Source organism: Cryptomeria japonica, chromosome 8 (assembly GCF_030272615.1).
Source record: "Cryptomeria japonica chromosome 8, Sugi_1.0, whole genome shotgun sequence".
NCBI classification, from domain to species: Eukaryota; Viridiplantae; Streptophyta; class Pinopsida; order Cupressales; family Cupressaceae; genus Cryptomeria; species Cryptomeria japonica.
In genome coordinates this window covers 603,346,298-603,362,890 of record NC_081412.1, presented here as the reverse complement: position 1 = coordinate 603,362,890, position 16,593 = coordinate 603,346,298, and the positions used below count along the sequence as shown (strand labels likewise).

Genomic DNA, 16,593 nt, shown 5'->3' with positions numbered 1-16,593 from the left:
ATATCGCTCCTGTCCCTCATCAAGGGACCAGGGCGATTTTCATTAAATCATTCGTTTTCCTTCAAGATCACGTCAAAGTCAAGGTTCGCGAGATCAAGGATATCATTTGCAAGGTGATGAACAAGGAGTAAAGCTTGAGAGATAGCAAATGTTGGCCAGAGCATGAAGTTCGCTCCTGTCCCTCACCAAGGGACCAGGGCGATATCCACCTTAGAGGGCATTCATCCACCAAATCAAGACGATCAAGCTCGAGTTTTTGGCAAACATGCCAGTCTCAACGTGAGGATGGAAGTTTTGAACATAAAAGGCAAGAGAATCAAGACTAAACATCAAATTCGCTCCTGTCCCTTAGTCAGGGACCAGAGCGATAGGTTTGTGTCCTTACCTCTTCCAAATTTGGCGCTAAAACATTCTTTAGATTTTATTAAATGCTAGGAAAAAATCGATAAATTTGAAATCCAATTAAAGTTAGCATTTAACATTAGCGCATGGGTCTTTATTAATTAATTTTTGCCTTTTAAAAATCGAGTTTATTTAAAATTATAGGCATTAAATTAATTAATTATAAATAAAATGGGGCGCTTGATTTAAAATTTGTTTCATTTTATAAAAGTCGGCCTTTGTTTTTTTTATTTAAAATTGGTTTTTTAATTGCCTCATTTTGTAAAAGTCGGCCTAGAGGTAAATGAGAGGTGAGCGCTTATAAAGGAGGGGTGAGTTATTTCATTTTCAAATCATCACTCAAACTTCCTTTGCATGCGATTTGGAGAAGACAAGGAGGAAGTGCGAATTTCATTGAGGAAAGGTGTGAAATTTCCATTCAGGGGGAGTGCGAACTTAGTTTGAAGTGGAGCGAATTTGCCATCAAGACGTTGAAGACCCTCCCCAAAGGTGGCGAAGTTGCTAGCTTGAGAGAGGTCACGTTGAAGTCACCAAATTTCGATTTTTACCTAAGCGAATTCCTTTGTTTTGCATTTTTTGAGTTAGCTCTCAAGTAAGGTATGGCAAGATCCCTTGTTTTAATTTTAAATTTTGATCGTCATAGCCTTAAAGTTTGAATTTTGAAATTTTGAATTGTAATAGCTCAATCGTTTTTTAGGAAATAATAACTCAAGGATTTATTATGAAGTTTCCTAAAAATTAATCTAATCTATGTTATATATTGCAAAATCATGTTTCTAATTTTGAAATGTTGTGTAGGCATCAAATGGAGATCTTCTCAAGGAAAATCAAGCCAGATCAAGGGCGACCTCCTCCAGCCTAGCATCGACAAGGACGACCTTCTTTGGACTAATGTCATCAAGGGCGACCTCTTCCAAATCCAGCATTCCAAGGCAAGGTACATCAATCGTCTTGCACATCAAGGACAAAAGGAGTTAGAACAAGAGTTAATTAAAGATAGCCTCTCAACGACATCAAATTGAATATCTAGCAAGCTACAAGTGTCAGATGAGGTGGCATCCCAGTCATCACTCCTCCAGTCAGTGTGGTCCACCTCAGCATGTCCAGATTCAATGTACCTAACTCATGGAAGGTGGCACAAACTCCGATGTACCTACCCCGGCTATCCATTGGTCGATTTTTCTAGAGAGGACATGTGTCCGAGCAATACAATTTTATCATTGGTCAAGCATTAAATGTTATGTAATGGTTGTAACAAACCCTAATTAGGGTTTTCATTGTTGGATCTTGGCCATTGATCTCGAATTGATCTAAGCCATCGAATTGTATTGAGGGCACTATATAAGCCCTGGCATTTCATTTGTAAAGGCGAATTAGAGAGAGTTAGAGTTAGTTAAGGAATAGAGAGTAGTTAGAAGGTGATTAGAATAGCAATTAGAGTAGAGTAGAGAGAGAAGGCAAAGATTGTTGCCAAGAGGTTGTTGTAAAAGACTTGTAACTTCATTGAAGAAATGGTGAAATTTATGGGTCGATTCGACAATTTGCATGGTCTTTATACTTCTCATATTTGATTTCATGTTATTAGATGAGTGGAAGAAATGTGCTTGATTGATGGTGAAATTCGTATATCCATACTACTAGCAGTTTGTTGATTGCAGACTTGCCTTGCGTAGTCAACTGGAATCATTCAGCTTAAGCTTAACTTCAATTGTCGCTTCTTCATCAATATGCATCAACCTGATGGTGTCTATGCCTGCAGTGATGATTTGAACATCATAAAGCTTTCCTTCGAAGATCGCACTAGCCTTGTGGAGATGGTCCTGCGATGTCAAAACAAGACCTAGTTAGAGTTTCATCAAAGATCAATCATTGCTCCTACATTCTTAGTGTTAGGATTAGATCCTCTCCTCGCCCTCGTCTTTTTTCCTTTTTTCAAATCTAAGCTAGTGAAAATCTTGTGTTCCAGCAATATTCAAAGCAGATCAGAAGTTCAATCATCAAATGTAAGTCCCCTTGTGATTCCAGCAAATCACATCATACCACTGGAGCTTATCCACACGTAGAGACCCTACTAAAAAGAACCTTGAAGTCATCCTGATTGATCCTTTTTCGCGATATCTTCAGCAATCAGAGGCTTTATTCAAGAGAGGATAAGGTACCCTTGGGTATTTTATTCTGTGTTAGGCTGTGTACAAAATACACGTCAACAAAGACAAGGTTTTTTTTTTTAATAAAATAAATCAATATTCAGCCAACTTTAATTGGCAACTCAATAAATCAAGTAATTGATATGAGAGGGGGAGACATGTAACTAACCTCTCCTAAAAAGTTGCTAGTCGAATTGGCTTGGTATATATTTATGGTAATATTGAGAGGGAAATAAGTTTTTATTAAACCATATTACATCGCTCCACCTTGCCTTATGATTTTATCGGGTATAAAGGAGGTTTGATAAAAAAATAGAGTAAGCAAATTTTTAAAAAAACAATTTATCGCCATCCTTAGTAAATGCTTATCAAGCATTTTGGAGGAATATGAATTAAAACATATGTTGTAAAACCACATTGATATCGATATGGAAAAAGACATTTTTTCACGAGAATGCTTAACGCATGAAGGAGAAGCTTCCTGAGGAAGGAAAAATGCAGAACGCATTGAGGGGGGAGAATGCCTTTCCCGTGACTCCTTGGGCAGATTGAGAATCCCGCCTGGTATTAGGGCGTAGCAAGCAATAAAACGTTTTGGTTGATACATAAACAAATGAGGAAAGAAAAAGGATCATTCTCTTCTTACTATTTTGACGACAGAGAAAGGGTTTGCTCGGCATTTTCATCCTTGTCTTCCGGCCTGCTATTTCCATATATTTGCTGGAAACTCACCATTACTGGACTGTGTTTCATGAATAAGGGGTTGCAGTGAGAAACGACCTTGGGAATAGTATTCTTCTAAGATACCAGGTCATGATACCCTTCATAAACCCTGCGAATTTATTCTTTATTCTTCCATTATTCTTAAATTTCGAAATTATAATGGGGAAAAATTGCAGGAATGTCTCTGTTGTATTTAGTGAAATTACTTGGAATTCATGTGGGGTTGAAACCCTTCTGCATTTTTATGAAGTATATAAGTTATTGTTTCTGCTAAAACAAATAATAATCAGCATGATGTTAATTTCATGTATACCGAGAAGGGTCTGGGTAGTTTGAAAATGAGAAAGGAGATATATGTACCACAACTGCATTATTCTATAGTTAATTAGAATTACTGGCTGTTATTTGTAAATTAGGAAGTAAATTCCCTTCCAATCTGCTCTTAATTCATAAAGAAGGGTTTACGTAGCTGTGACTGCATTTATTTATTTTGTTCCTCTTATTATGAGATGTACTAGGTTTTTATACATATATATTGGTATATACATTAAGCATATATAAGTGTGTCTATATAAGAACCTACATAGCAGTTTCTACAAGTCTGATGTAAAATGTGAAGGTATAAAAGAACCTATACTTCTGATGTTAGACAAGGGTTTGAACAGTTTGGAAATCATAAGGAAATTTAGACATTATTTTCTGCTGTGACTATGCTGTTAGCTTCTTTGAACAGCAAAACCCTGTTTCCTCCATAAAAAGATTTTGGGCAAACTATAGATATGTGAGTTCTTTAATAGAACTACTGGTTCTTCATTATATCAATGCTGGGTTATAAAAATTATTTTCTCTGTGTTATGAAACCTAAACTACAGTAGCAGCCTTTGTGAAAACCTAAGCGTATTATTACAAACCTTTGCTTACGATCTGGCTGTTACGTTGCTTTAAGAAAATTAAGCCTAAACCTGAAGAGTCTGAAGAGTATGTGAGGGTGCGGGTACAGGTGCACATTTGCACACGTACTTTGAAATATACCGGCAAGTATGTACTAGTGTGATTTATAACTGGTAATATTTGACGTATACGTAAAGGTATTTGTGCTCGTGTGTCCGTGTATGCGTACCTTAACATGCACTGGTATGCATATTTCGGCATAGTGGTGCAGACTTTTACCATTCAATGGAAGAGTGTTCATTTCCGAGACAACTTAATGAAGATTTTGACCTCTTATCCAAGATTTCAGAACTTCCTTAGACTGAAAGACAGGACAGCTCTAAGATAAAATTATCTAATTGAGATTACCTCTCTAGTTTAAGAAATTACCCTATACCCTAGCCTAGGAAAGCAGTGGGTAGAAGAGCACTATTGTACATGATGCAGTTAGCATCGCTACTGGGAGGTCACTCTCAAGATGCCAGGACAGCAGAGACATATCCAGCAAAGTTAAATTCCATACTCAGGAATTATGCGTACAATTGGCAGCTCTTATGCCCCCTAACTTTACCAAGCCAAGGATTCAATTGAAACATCATAAAACATTACAGTCTTGAATGTGAAAGAAATTAATGATTACATTTTAGAATACTAAAACTGTGTCAAATGTACGCTAAACACAAAGTTGGGTCTTAGCTCCCTTTTGGAGTTCAGTTGAACTTCGTGAACCTAGACTTATTGCCGAGAAGGGTGAGATCATTGACAGCACGTTAATTCGTGCTTACAATGTTAAATCTTGGCCAAGGTGGTGTTGCGTAATGCATGCATTCGTCTGATCTTCAGTACCAGATACACCTCTAGTAAGAGCATCATACTAGTAGGGAGTTACCCTTAGTGTATGACCAACTAAAGTGTGTAGGTCCTAACACCAAGTCTGAGATGGCATTGAGTTCTCTTTTTCCATTACCTCCTTGCGAAGGGCCGGGCCAATCCAGATGGATATGGCACGGGGGACTAGATAGTCCGTGGTTGGGCAGAAAAGCGACCTAATGATACTTTCCCTCCTCACCAATATCATGACAAAGTTTGAAGTTCAAAATTTTAGCATCAGTTGAAAGTACTCTCTAAACCCTCTCTCTCTTTTATTATATGCAATGTTATTTATTTATTTATCTTACATATATGTTTAGTTTTAGTTCAATGAAACTACATTCAGTTATCATTATCCTTGTTTTAAAAAAAAAAAAATCTCCCTTTCTTGTTACATTCAGCTTAATATCCTGAAAGGGGTCATAAAAGAAAACTTAAGGACCCACAACTTGAGCTACTAAAGAAGCAAAAGGAGTTTTTCGAGGATCTCCTTGTGGACAATGTAAAGCTCAAAGAGAATGTAGCTAATCTGTGTTAATGCATTGTAGCTCCTGCAAGATAAGTAAACCATACTCGTATATGTCTGTTATCATTTATATTTTGCTTACTGATTTGAAACATGATAAATTGCTATAAAATAATGGTATTCATTCGATTGCTATAATATATATTGATATGTTATCGGGTTGTTAAAACCCGGTAACATAATATGTGCATCGAACCTCAACTAAATGTTGTTGTTAATAAAGCACCGATTCAGTATTTGCTATCGGGTGTAAACAAGCACCCCTTCATTGCTTGGTAAAACACTTTAGTTAATTAATGAAATATGCACCAATTCAAATATACAATGTGCACTTTGGTTATCGGGTGCATTAAGGCACCGATCCAAATTATGATATGCAATATGTTTATCGGGGTTATATGTGAACCAATCCATTATGTAAATAGCATTGTGTTAAGAGATAAAACAAAAGTATATTGAAAAGGCACCGATCAATGGGTGCATTGATCAGTCATGCCTAAAAGGCATGACCGGTCAATACACCTATTGACCGGTTGCCTAAATGATATATATACCAATTGAATTCATTTGGAGAAGACATAGAAAAATATTAAAATGATCTCTCTCCCACAATCTGCACATAAATAAATCAGAATTGTTAGACACAAAATTATAAATTGCAATCACATAGCATTGCTAGTATTTAACTTGTTCTTCAATAGAAATTGAATATACTTTACATGGTATCAAAGCCACGGTAATCGAACCTAAGGCTATTCGATTTTAATAAATTCAAGGACAAAGTTATAAACTACATCACATTTCTAAAATGGCCAACGCTATCAGATTCGAAAATAGACTCGGAGGTAGCGAAGATTTTTCAGCTTGGAAGTTTAGAATCAAAATGATTTTGAGAGAAAACAAAGTTGATTCATATGTTCAAACTGAAAATGCACAGCCAGAAGATGAACCTAACAAATCAACATGGATTGAGGGAAATGAAAAGGCTATTAAAATGATAGTGGATGGGGTAAGAAATAACATAATGCCCATCATTAAAAAGTATGAGACGGCTTATAAAATGTTCAAGGCACTCGAAAGGACATTTGAGATATCAAATGCAAGTCGTACTCTGGCATTGAAACGAGAGATCAATCATATCAGTATGAACAAAGGGGAGACAATTAACTCCTACTTTATGCAGATATCAAGCCTAAGAGATGACTTAGCTTCCCTTGGATACGAGATCCAAAGCAAAGAGTTAACACTCATTTCTCTAGATGGGTTGCCTAGTGGATGGAACACATTCATCCAAGGCATCAGTGCTAGGTCTAAATATCCCAAGTTTGAAAGATTAAGAGATGACTGTCTACAAGAAGAATCAAGATTGAACAAGGTAGGAATAAAACAGAAGAATATAGACGAAGACTTGCAAGTCCTAAATACAAACACTAATAAGAAGTAAAAGAAGAAGCAATTTAGGAAGAGAAAAGCTTATCAAGGCAAGAACACTTCAAAGAAAGACCTATCACATATTCAATGTTATAGGTGTGACAAATTCGGACACTATGTTGCAAAATGTCCAGAGAAAGGAAAGCAAGCCACATTTGCCATAGTGAGGAAATCCAAAAGAGAAAATGACTCCGAGAACTATGTCCTCTACTCAGCACTTACAAGCCATGCTTCAAACAAATCTAACTCATGGGTGATCGACAATGGTTCATCTAGACACATCACCGGTTTTAGAGAAGTACTATAATCCATGATAGAGGAGGATGATGAGGAAGTGACCATCGGAGATGATTCATCACATCCAGTCAAAGGAATTGGAACCTGCACCATCAAACTAAAGACAGGCATGTCATTACGACTTGAAGGGGTACTATATGTTCCTGGGATCAGAAGAAATCTAATCTCCATATCAGCACTAGAAGATCAAGGATACAGAGTGACCTTCATGGAAAACAAGGTGTTGGCTTGGCCAAAGAAATCCTCCATCAAGAACACTAAGGTCATTGGTCAAAGACAAGGCTATTTGTATGAGCTATGCACAGAGCCCAATCTAGCCTTGATCCATGAAGCCACTAATGCAAATGAAGTGTGGCACAGGAGATTAGGCCATCTGAATTATAGAGCTTTGTCAACTATGGGAAACCTTGTCACAGGTCTACCTAAGTTGAAGCAATATCATTCAGAGGCATGCAAAGGATGTGCCCTAGGTAAGAATACCAAAAGTGCATTTCAGAATAGTACTAGGAAAACTAGCAAAGTTTTGGAATTAGTTCATTCTGATGTATGTGGACCTATGTCCGTACCCTCTCTAGGCGGATTCTTGTACTATGTAATTTTTGTTGATGACTACTCTAGGAAGACTTGGATCTACTTTCTGAAATGTAAAGAATCAGAAGAGATCCTAAGTAGATTTAAAGAGTTTAAAACTTTAACAGAAAACCTCTCAGAAAACAAAATTAAAACCCTAAGAACTGACAATGGGGGGGAATACACATTAGAACTATTTAAAGATTTTTGTAAAAATTATGGGATTAAGAGGGAGTTAACAATACCTTATAACCCTCAACAAAATAGAGTAGCTGAAAGAAAAAATAGGACCATAGTAGAAGCTGCAAAAGCTATGATACTAGATCAAAATCTAAACTTGAATCTTTGGGTAGAAGCAACTAGCACTGCTGTGTACATACAAAACAGATGTCCTCATTCACACCTTGAAGATAAAACTCCTGAGGAAGTCTTTACCAAAACAAAGCCAGATATCAGCCACCTTAGGATATTTGGGTGTCCTGTCTATATACATGTACCTAAAGAGAAAAGACCACTATGGGCCACCAAAACTGTAGCAAAAGCTCAGAAGTTCGTTGCTCCTTCAGGAACCTTCAGGGAAAGCAAGAGGCCTAATAAGTTCACCAACTATGTTGCCCTTATGAATTATCTCTCTAAAGCTGAACCAAACAATGTATCAGATGCACTCAAACATCAAGTATGGAAAGATGCCATGTCTAAAGAGTATCAGTCCATTATGAAGAATGATGTTTGGGAGATTGTTCCTAGGCCAACCAAGAAATCTGTTGTGTCTTCTAAATGGTTGTTTAAAATCAAGCATGCTGCAAATGGCAGTATTGAAAAGCACAAGGCCATATTTGTAGCTAGAGGGTTCTCACAGAAGGAAGGAATAGATTATGAAGAGACATTTGCACCTGTTGCCAGGTATACATCAGTAAGAGCTGTACTAGCCATTGCAGTAGCAAAGGGGTGGAAGGTACATTAGATGGATGTAAAGACAGCATTTCTAAATGGCGAGATCTCAGAAGAAGTCTACTTAGAGCAACCTGAAGGGTTTGAAATTCATGATGCAGAGTCTCATGTGTGTAGACTCAAGAAAGGTCTCTATGGGCTCAAACAGGCTCCTTGCCAAGTATACATCAGTAAGAGTTGTACTAGCCATTGCAGCAACAAAGGGGTGGAAGGTACATCAGATGGATGTAAAGACAGCATTTCTAAATGGCGAGATCTCAGAAGAAGTCTACTTGGAGCAACCTGAAGGGTTTGAAATTCATGATGCAGAGTCTCATGTGTGTAGACTCAAGAAAGCTCTCTATGGGCTCAAACAGGCTCCCAGGGCCTGGTATGAAAGAATTGACACCTATCTCTCAAAGCTAGGTTTCTCTAAGAATGATGCAGATCCTAATCTCTACCTCAAAAGAAATAAAGGTGATATGCTAATATTGATTTTATATGTTGATGACTTATTAATCACAGGAAATGATCACCTAATAGATCAATGCAAGAAAGATCTATCCACAGAATTTGATATGAAGAACTTGGGGCTTCTTCATTACTTCCTAGGATTGGAAGTATGGCAGAATCCTGATAATATTGTACTGAACCAAGGGAAGTACACCTTGGACATATTGACGAGATTCGGAATGCTAAACTGCAGGCCCATGACCTCTCCTATGGAAACCAACTTCCATAAACTTAAAGAAGCAGCAGCAGAGTCAAAACCCATTGACCCTACTCAATACAGGCAGATGATTGGGTTCCTGATGTATCTGGTAAATACAAGGCCAGATATCTGTTATGTTGTTAATGCTCTAAGTCAGTTCATGTGTGAACCTAAGGAGATACACCTAGTTGCAGTAAAACATATAATGAGATACTTACAAGGTACTCTAAAGCTTGGTCTTAAATATGAGAAAATTGACATAGACCTACATGGATTTATAGATTCAGATTGGGCTGGCAGTGTGACTAACAGAAAGAGCACTTCAGGGTGCTGCTTCAGTTTAGGTTCAGCCATGATATCCTGGATCAGCAGAAAACAATCTTCAGTAGCTCAGAGTTCCACTGAGGCTGAATATATTGCAGCTTCCATGGCTGCCCAAGAGGCAATATGGCTTAGGAAGTTGCTTGTGGGATTGTTTGGAGAACCTATGAAACCTACAGTTATTCAGTGTGATAATCAAAGTTGCATAAAACTCTTTGTAAATCCAGTATTTCATGACAGGTCCAAACATATTGAGATTCCATACCATTATGTGCGAGATATGGTTGACAGTGTGATTAAATTAGAATATGTGTGTACAGGAGATCAGACTGCAGATATTCTGACCAAACCTCTTTCCAGAGTGAAGGTTGATCACTTCAGAAAGGGCTTAGGTATGATAGAAAGGTAATCTGCTTTGTAATCTATACTTACATATATTTAAGATGTTTAATGTGTAAACTTCTTTGTCATGTTTGGACAATCTTTGGTTTTTTTGCCACCTGTGTTCATATCTAAGAGGTGACGATCTCTCAGATACTGAACACTTGTATGTAGACATCATAAGGTGACGATCTTATGGTAGTCAAACCAGCGATCATGTTGGATCTCTGGTAAGTCATGGATGTGCCATGACTGCGTTGTGATAAAACATTTATAAAATGTTATTGCACTTACCACAACCTGGATATGATGAGAATTTAAACATTTCTCATATGGTTATCCTTGTATCGCGTGCTTAGGCGCTTAGGCAATACTGATATCACGTGCTTAGGTGATATCTCAACCAGTGATCATGTTGGATCTCTGGTAAGTCATGGATGTGTCATGACTGTGTTGTGAGAAACATTTATAAAATGTTATTGCACTTATCACAACTTGGATATGATGAGAACTTAACACTTCTCATATGGATTATCCTTAAAAGTATTGCATGTTTAGGCAATACAGATATCACATGTTTAGGTGATATCTTGATAAATATTTGTATCACATGCTTAGGTGATACTTTATACAACATGCTCAAGTGATGTTCTTTTATTTTTCATATCATATGTTTTGATGATATTTCACATGATATAGATTTTGATGACTGACATTATCTTGGTTATGAAAGAGAAATGTGATGCAGGTTACCTATCTTCCAGAGCTAAGAGGGAGTGTTAATGCATTGTAGCTCCTGCAAGATAAGTAAACCATACTCGTATATGTCTATTATCATTTATATTTTGCTTACTGATTTGATACATGATAAATTGCTATAAAATAATGGTATTCATTCGATTGCTATAATATATATTGATATGTTATCGGGTTGTTAAAACCCGGTAACATATTATGTGCATCGAACCTCAACTAAATGTTGTTGTTAATAAAGCACCGATTCAGTATTTGCTATCGGGTGTAAACAAGCACCGCTTCATTGCTTGGTAAAACACTTTAGTTAATTAATGAAATATGCACCGATTCAAATATACAATGTGCACTTTGGTTATCGGGTGCATTAAGGCACCGATCCAAATTATGATATGCAATATGTTTATCGGGGTTATATGTGAACCAATCCATTATGTAAATAGCATTGTGTTAAGAGATAAAACAAAAGTATATTGAAAAGGCACCGATCAATGGGTGCATTGATCAGTCATGCCTAAAAGGCATGACCGGTCAATACACCTATTGACCAGTTGCCTAAATGATATATATACCAATTGAATTCATTTGGAGAAGACATAGAAAAATATTTAAATGATCTCTCTCCCACAGTCTGCACATAAATAAATCAGAATTGTTAGACACAAAATTATAAATTGCAATCACATAGCATTGCTAGTATTTAACTTGTTCTTCAATAGAAATTGAATATACTTTACAATCTGGCCATCATCAACACCAGAGAGATTCCTAATAGCACAAAAAAAGATAAAAAGCACAAACTTCCAAGATAGTCCAAGCAAAAGGACTAGTAACCAGAAGATGAAGCAAGGTAGCAAAAATGAAGTGAACGAGAAGTCACTAGTACTCAAAGTGCAAGCTCTGCAAGAAGAATGGGAGGCTGTAGAAAGTCTCAATGATTTAGCTGTTCACTAGGTATAGGGCCTCCTCCTTTGCCCTTTTGCTGATTTTTGGTTGACCCTGTCTGGGTGTTGTGGTTTTTATACTACAGTTAGGCCTGATCTTATGATGTTTTTGTTCACTGCTTATGTTTTTATCTTTTAAGACTTTGTTGAAAGTTATGGGGCCCTTTCAAAACTTGTGCTTTTAACTTTATCAAAAAAAATTCATGGTCCTTGATGAAATATGAGATGCATTAATCTAAAACATATAAACACCTCTTTCCAACAGCAACTAGTGGGAGTCAAGGGATTTGAGAAGTGGGGTTGATTTTTTGTTCTTTGTATTAGTATTAATTTTACAAAATAATAAATCTTGGTAGTTGTAGATTTTCTGTTGGAATTTTTGTTCTGCATTTAACCGTACCAATGTCTTATTCACCACAACTAATTCTGCTTAGTCTTGAATCAATTGTTTATCTGCACATTTTCTAGTACTTAACTTATGCACGGACATCCATTGAGTTCTCCAGTTGCAGACCATAGTGATGGAAATGAAGAATTGAAAGCATAACATAGAAAAGAGAAACATTAGAGCAAACACAAATAACTAAGCAAAACAGGAACAAAAAACATTACACAGTTGTATTCAGATACATGATATTACAAATATGTCTTACTATGAAAATCTAAAATATTTAGATACAGGATTCACCCTAGAGAAACCCAATGTTGCTAAATGCTCCAGAAGTAAGGCAGTGTCTCCTTCAACTATCACAAAAGTGCAAGGTTACATGTTCTCTCACAAGGCTATTGTAGTTGACATTAGACATGCACAACCTATCGGCTTATTCGGCACTCAATCCTTTATGCTCTCTGCAACTCACCACTTTCCTACAATTTGCTGCAACTACCAAACTCAACTCTAGATTCTCTCCTAGCATAGCAATTACATGTATTTGTCATTAAGACATTTTTATCATCTGCAGCTAAAAATTTTGGGTTTAGAAAAAGCCAAGAGTTGGAAGGTTGTGTGTTTTATCTTCAATGTGATGGTTTTGCTTCCTTTAATGGTGACTGATTCAGCTATAGGCAAGCGTATAAATGACATAATCAACTAAGAATGAACATATAGCATTACCAATCATCAGTTGACTGTAGAGATTTTGCCTGGACAAATCACTTGGTAACAGATCAGATCCTGGTTGGATGTGTCATACTCGTTTTACTATAGTTGTCTTACAGAAACCCACCAAAACATCTTATGAGGTCCACTTACTCTTTTTCATCAATCTGCATAAGTTTATATGCCTCGGTCATTAATTTGCGACAATACCTCTTTTGTGCTCTAGTTTTTGATGTTTCCAGTAAAATCCAAATTTGCATACAAGAAATCAACCCTAATTTTGTAGAATGTCACGACAAAGGATGCATCTTGGATTAACTTTAACGATTTTAATACCTTCTGCATATTCTTTTTACAAGAGTGGTTGCTGTACTGAATTTCATATACTTCTTTCAAATCGGGAGGAATGTTCTTCTATTCTTATTTCAAGCTAATATATTGAATTTGTGAATGAATATTGCAGTACTTTTAACCTGTAGTTTGCATTTCCTGCATGCATCTCTATAATACTAATTGATAAGTGGTTAGGGCTTCCTCTCTTGTGAATACAGTTGTTATCCTGTCTTGATATCAGTCTATTCTTCATATAAATACATTTGTACTTTTTAGAAGTTTTACCTCCATTATCTTGACTCACGGGTGTAACCCTTTTTCTTTTTGGCTATGCCGGTGCCCCATATTCAATATGATTTCACCCGATTTTTTCTCCCTATTCATGATTGTGGCAACATTGGAAAACTGTCTCAGTATATTAACTCTTATCAGTTATGGCATGGTCTCCTTATATTGTTTATCTTAAATGATATACCAGGGACTCTTAACTAACAATGAGAATGCAATCTTAGTTTTCAGTTGAAATGGGTACCAATCCAGACAAAAGACAGTGGTACAGCCAATGAGATTGAAAAAGCTTATTTGGATAGATACTGATTGACTTTTAGTTCTTGCATTGTGGAGAAGATTCCTGTCATCCAACATCACAGCTCCTGCACTGTGATAAAGATTTATGTTATGCCGCTATCTATGATAAAGAAGCCCAATAAACCTGTGCAAAAGAAACGGTGTATACAGATTCTGAAGCAAATGGGAAACAAAACACACCGCATGCAGTATTTTTACCTTGGGAAACCCTTACAGGTAAAATCCCCAGCACAGTAATTTTCTTCACTGTTGCGTAAAAATTCAACTTTTCACACTACAATAACAAAGCTCTTACTATAACTCTTAAGCAGGTACAGTTATTAATAGGCACATCAAAAGTGGTTCAAAAATGCTTTAAAACCATGGGCAATGATAGAAAACCCAATAAGGCACCCAAATAAAAATTATCTGTGAACACATTCACGTAAAAAATGCAGCCAAAAAACATTCTTTACCATTGCATAAACAGCGTAGTTCCACGGAGTTTCCTGATGGGGGATGCAGGGATGAGTTTCCAAGATGGCGGCGGCGGGACAGCGGAGGGGTGGCACAAATACATATTCTACTTGAGAAATTAGTTATAAAAAGATGTGAAGGTAATAGGTATGAGAACACAAATGAGACTTTCGCATACTATGTAAAGTTTAAACATAATAATGATTGCATTGAAATTTGAATATTAACAACAGTGGGTAGAGTTTTGGAACTTTAGGAGTAAATCAAGAATTAGTAATTGCAAATGAAAATACTAATTGAAGTTTGAACTAATAAACATAAAATAATGGCAATCATTCCATTAACAATAACAATGGTGGGTGGAGGTTTGGGGTCAAGGGGCAGTGCCCCTTGTGGGGGTTTGGAGCAAAGCCCCCAAACATTGGCATACTAAGTGAAATTTGAACTAATAAACATAAAATAATAGCAATCATTAGATTAACAATAACAATGGTGGGTGGAGGTTTGGGGTCACTGCCCCTTGTGGGGGTTTGGAGCAAAGCCCCCAATAGAGTTTCTAACTGGGGGCCACAGAAGACTCCTAAGCATCCCCAAGACGGTCAGGACTCCTAAGAGTACCTCAAACATCCTGGGGACGTTGGAACACCCCAAGCATCCCGACGAAGGTGGCAGTGTGGCGGGAGACGTTTCTCCAAGTCCTTGCGTCCCAGATGCATCCCGTGGTTCACTTATAAATAGTCAACTGTTCAAAATACAATAACAAAGCTCTTACTTGACTCTAGCATGTGCAATCATGAATGCTTTAAAACTGATTTAATAAAATCATGGGTAAAAATAGAAACCCCAGTAAAGCACCAAAAAAAACAAATTCCCCAAATTTTACAATTTTCTGATTGCTAGTGAATAGCTCCGTTCGAGTACTAAACACAAAATATCTTTTTTGAAGCCCCTATACCTTGATCGTGAAAAATTGTAGGTGTGGTCGATTCATACGAAATATGGAAAACATCACGTTACAGAATGGATGCGTGGTATGAAGCAAAACCCACACATCATGGTCCATTCTGTAATGTCAAATTACAGGTGGATGCTGCTGCTTAGTTAGACATTACACGTTGAACTATGATACGGGTATTATAAAGTAATAAAACTCACTTCACAGTCCACTCTATAATATCAGATATATACGTGCGTATTCCTTAATTAAACCTCACAGAATGGACCTTGATTTGGGTATTATAAAGCAATGAAACCTACATCACAGTCCACTCTGTAATATCAAATGTCTATGGATATTGCCAACTAATTTTACTTTACAGAAAACATTGCGACGTGGGTAATGCAAAGTAGCCAAACCCACATCACAGTTCATTATGCACAATCAAACATAGATGGCCGTTAGTGCTTAATTTAAAAACTTATATATATAGGATGCGGGTGTTGCTTCTAATTAAAATGTACAGTCTATTCTGTTCGAATGGGCAATTGATGATTTAAACAAAAAAATCAAACTGCAAAACTGAAAAATCAATCAATGAATAGCATATAACATACCTTCCTTTGCCTGACCCAATTAAACACTGAGAATCCTGACTGTGAGGAACGAAGCAAATCCTCATCCGTGTTGATCTTAGCAGTTGCCATGATCAAGCCACGGACAGCAGATCTTTTTTGAGCTTGCAGACCACTTCTTCTATTTTGTGAACGAAGCGAAATGTCTCGTGTTTGGAGTGGAATTAATAAAGATTGAAATGGTACCGTTGAGATCGCTGCAACTGCCATTAAAGGAACAACTATAATCTCCTACGATATAACAATGATATTTTATTGATATTTGACTGTTGGTTTGGTAGCTAGAGTGGTACGAATTTGTCCAAACACGCAATCTTCTAGAGAAACGTGTTCCTTCTATCGTTTGCTGATCAGTCTATAACTTGAGACAATATTTTATGTCTTGAGGATAATTTTGTTTTATTTAATTAGAAATTAAAAAATGAGAACAACTTCATTAAAAAAAAAGAAAGAAAAAGAATGAGAACATGTAAGAGTCTCTATCTGCTCCATTCTTTTGGCTTTTTCTTTTTGGGATTCTTTTTATTTTGTTGGGAAAGTGGACTCGTGGGGAATTTCGAATCTTACTAATAGTGAATTGAAATTTGTATATTCAAATTAATATATTG

At 36.7% G+C, this 16,593-nt stretch overlaps 1 protein-coding gene across 2 annotated transcripts in view; it reads right to left on the bottom strand.

The window, feature by feature from the left end:
- The window catches only part of LOC131071746 (D-xylose-proton symporter-like 2), a 159,041-nt gene extending 142,699 nt beyond the window's left edge, over positions 1-16,342 (bottom strand). The window contains exon 1 of one of the 2 annotated variants that reach the window (XM_059209485.1): positions 15,968-16,342. In XM_059209485.1, the coding sequence (XP_059065468.1) occupies positions 15,968-16,195 (228 nt within the window). In that variant the 5' untranslated portion in view covers positions 16,196-16,342. The remainder of the gene's footprint in view (positions 1-15,967) is intronic. The other variant, XM_058007691.2, reaches the window with a different exon arrangement.
- Positions 16,343-16,593: the final 251 nt, after the last annotated feature.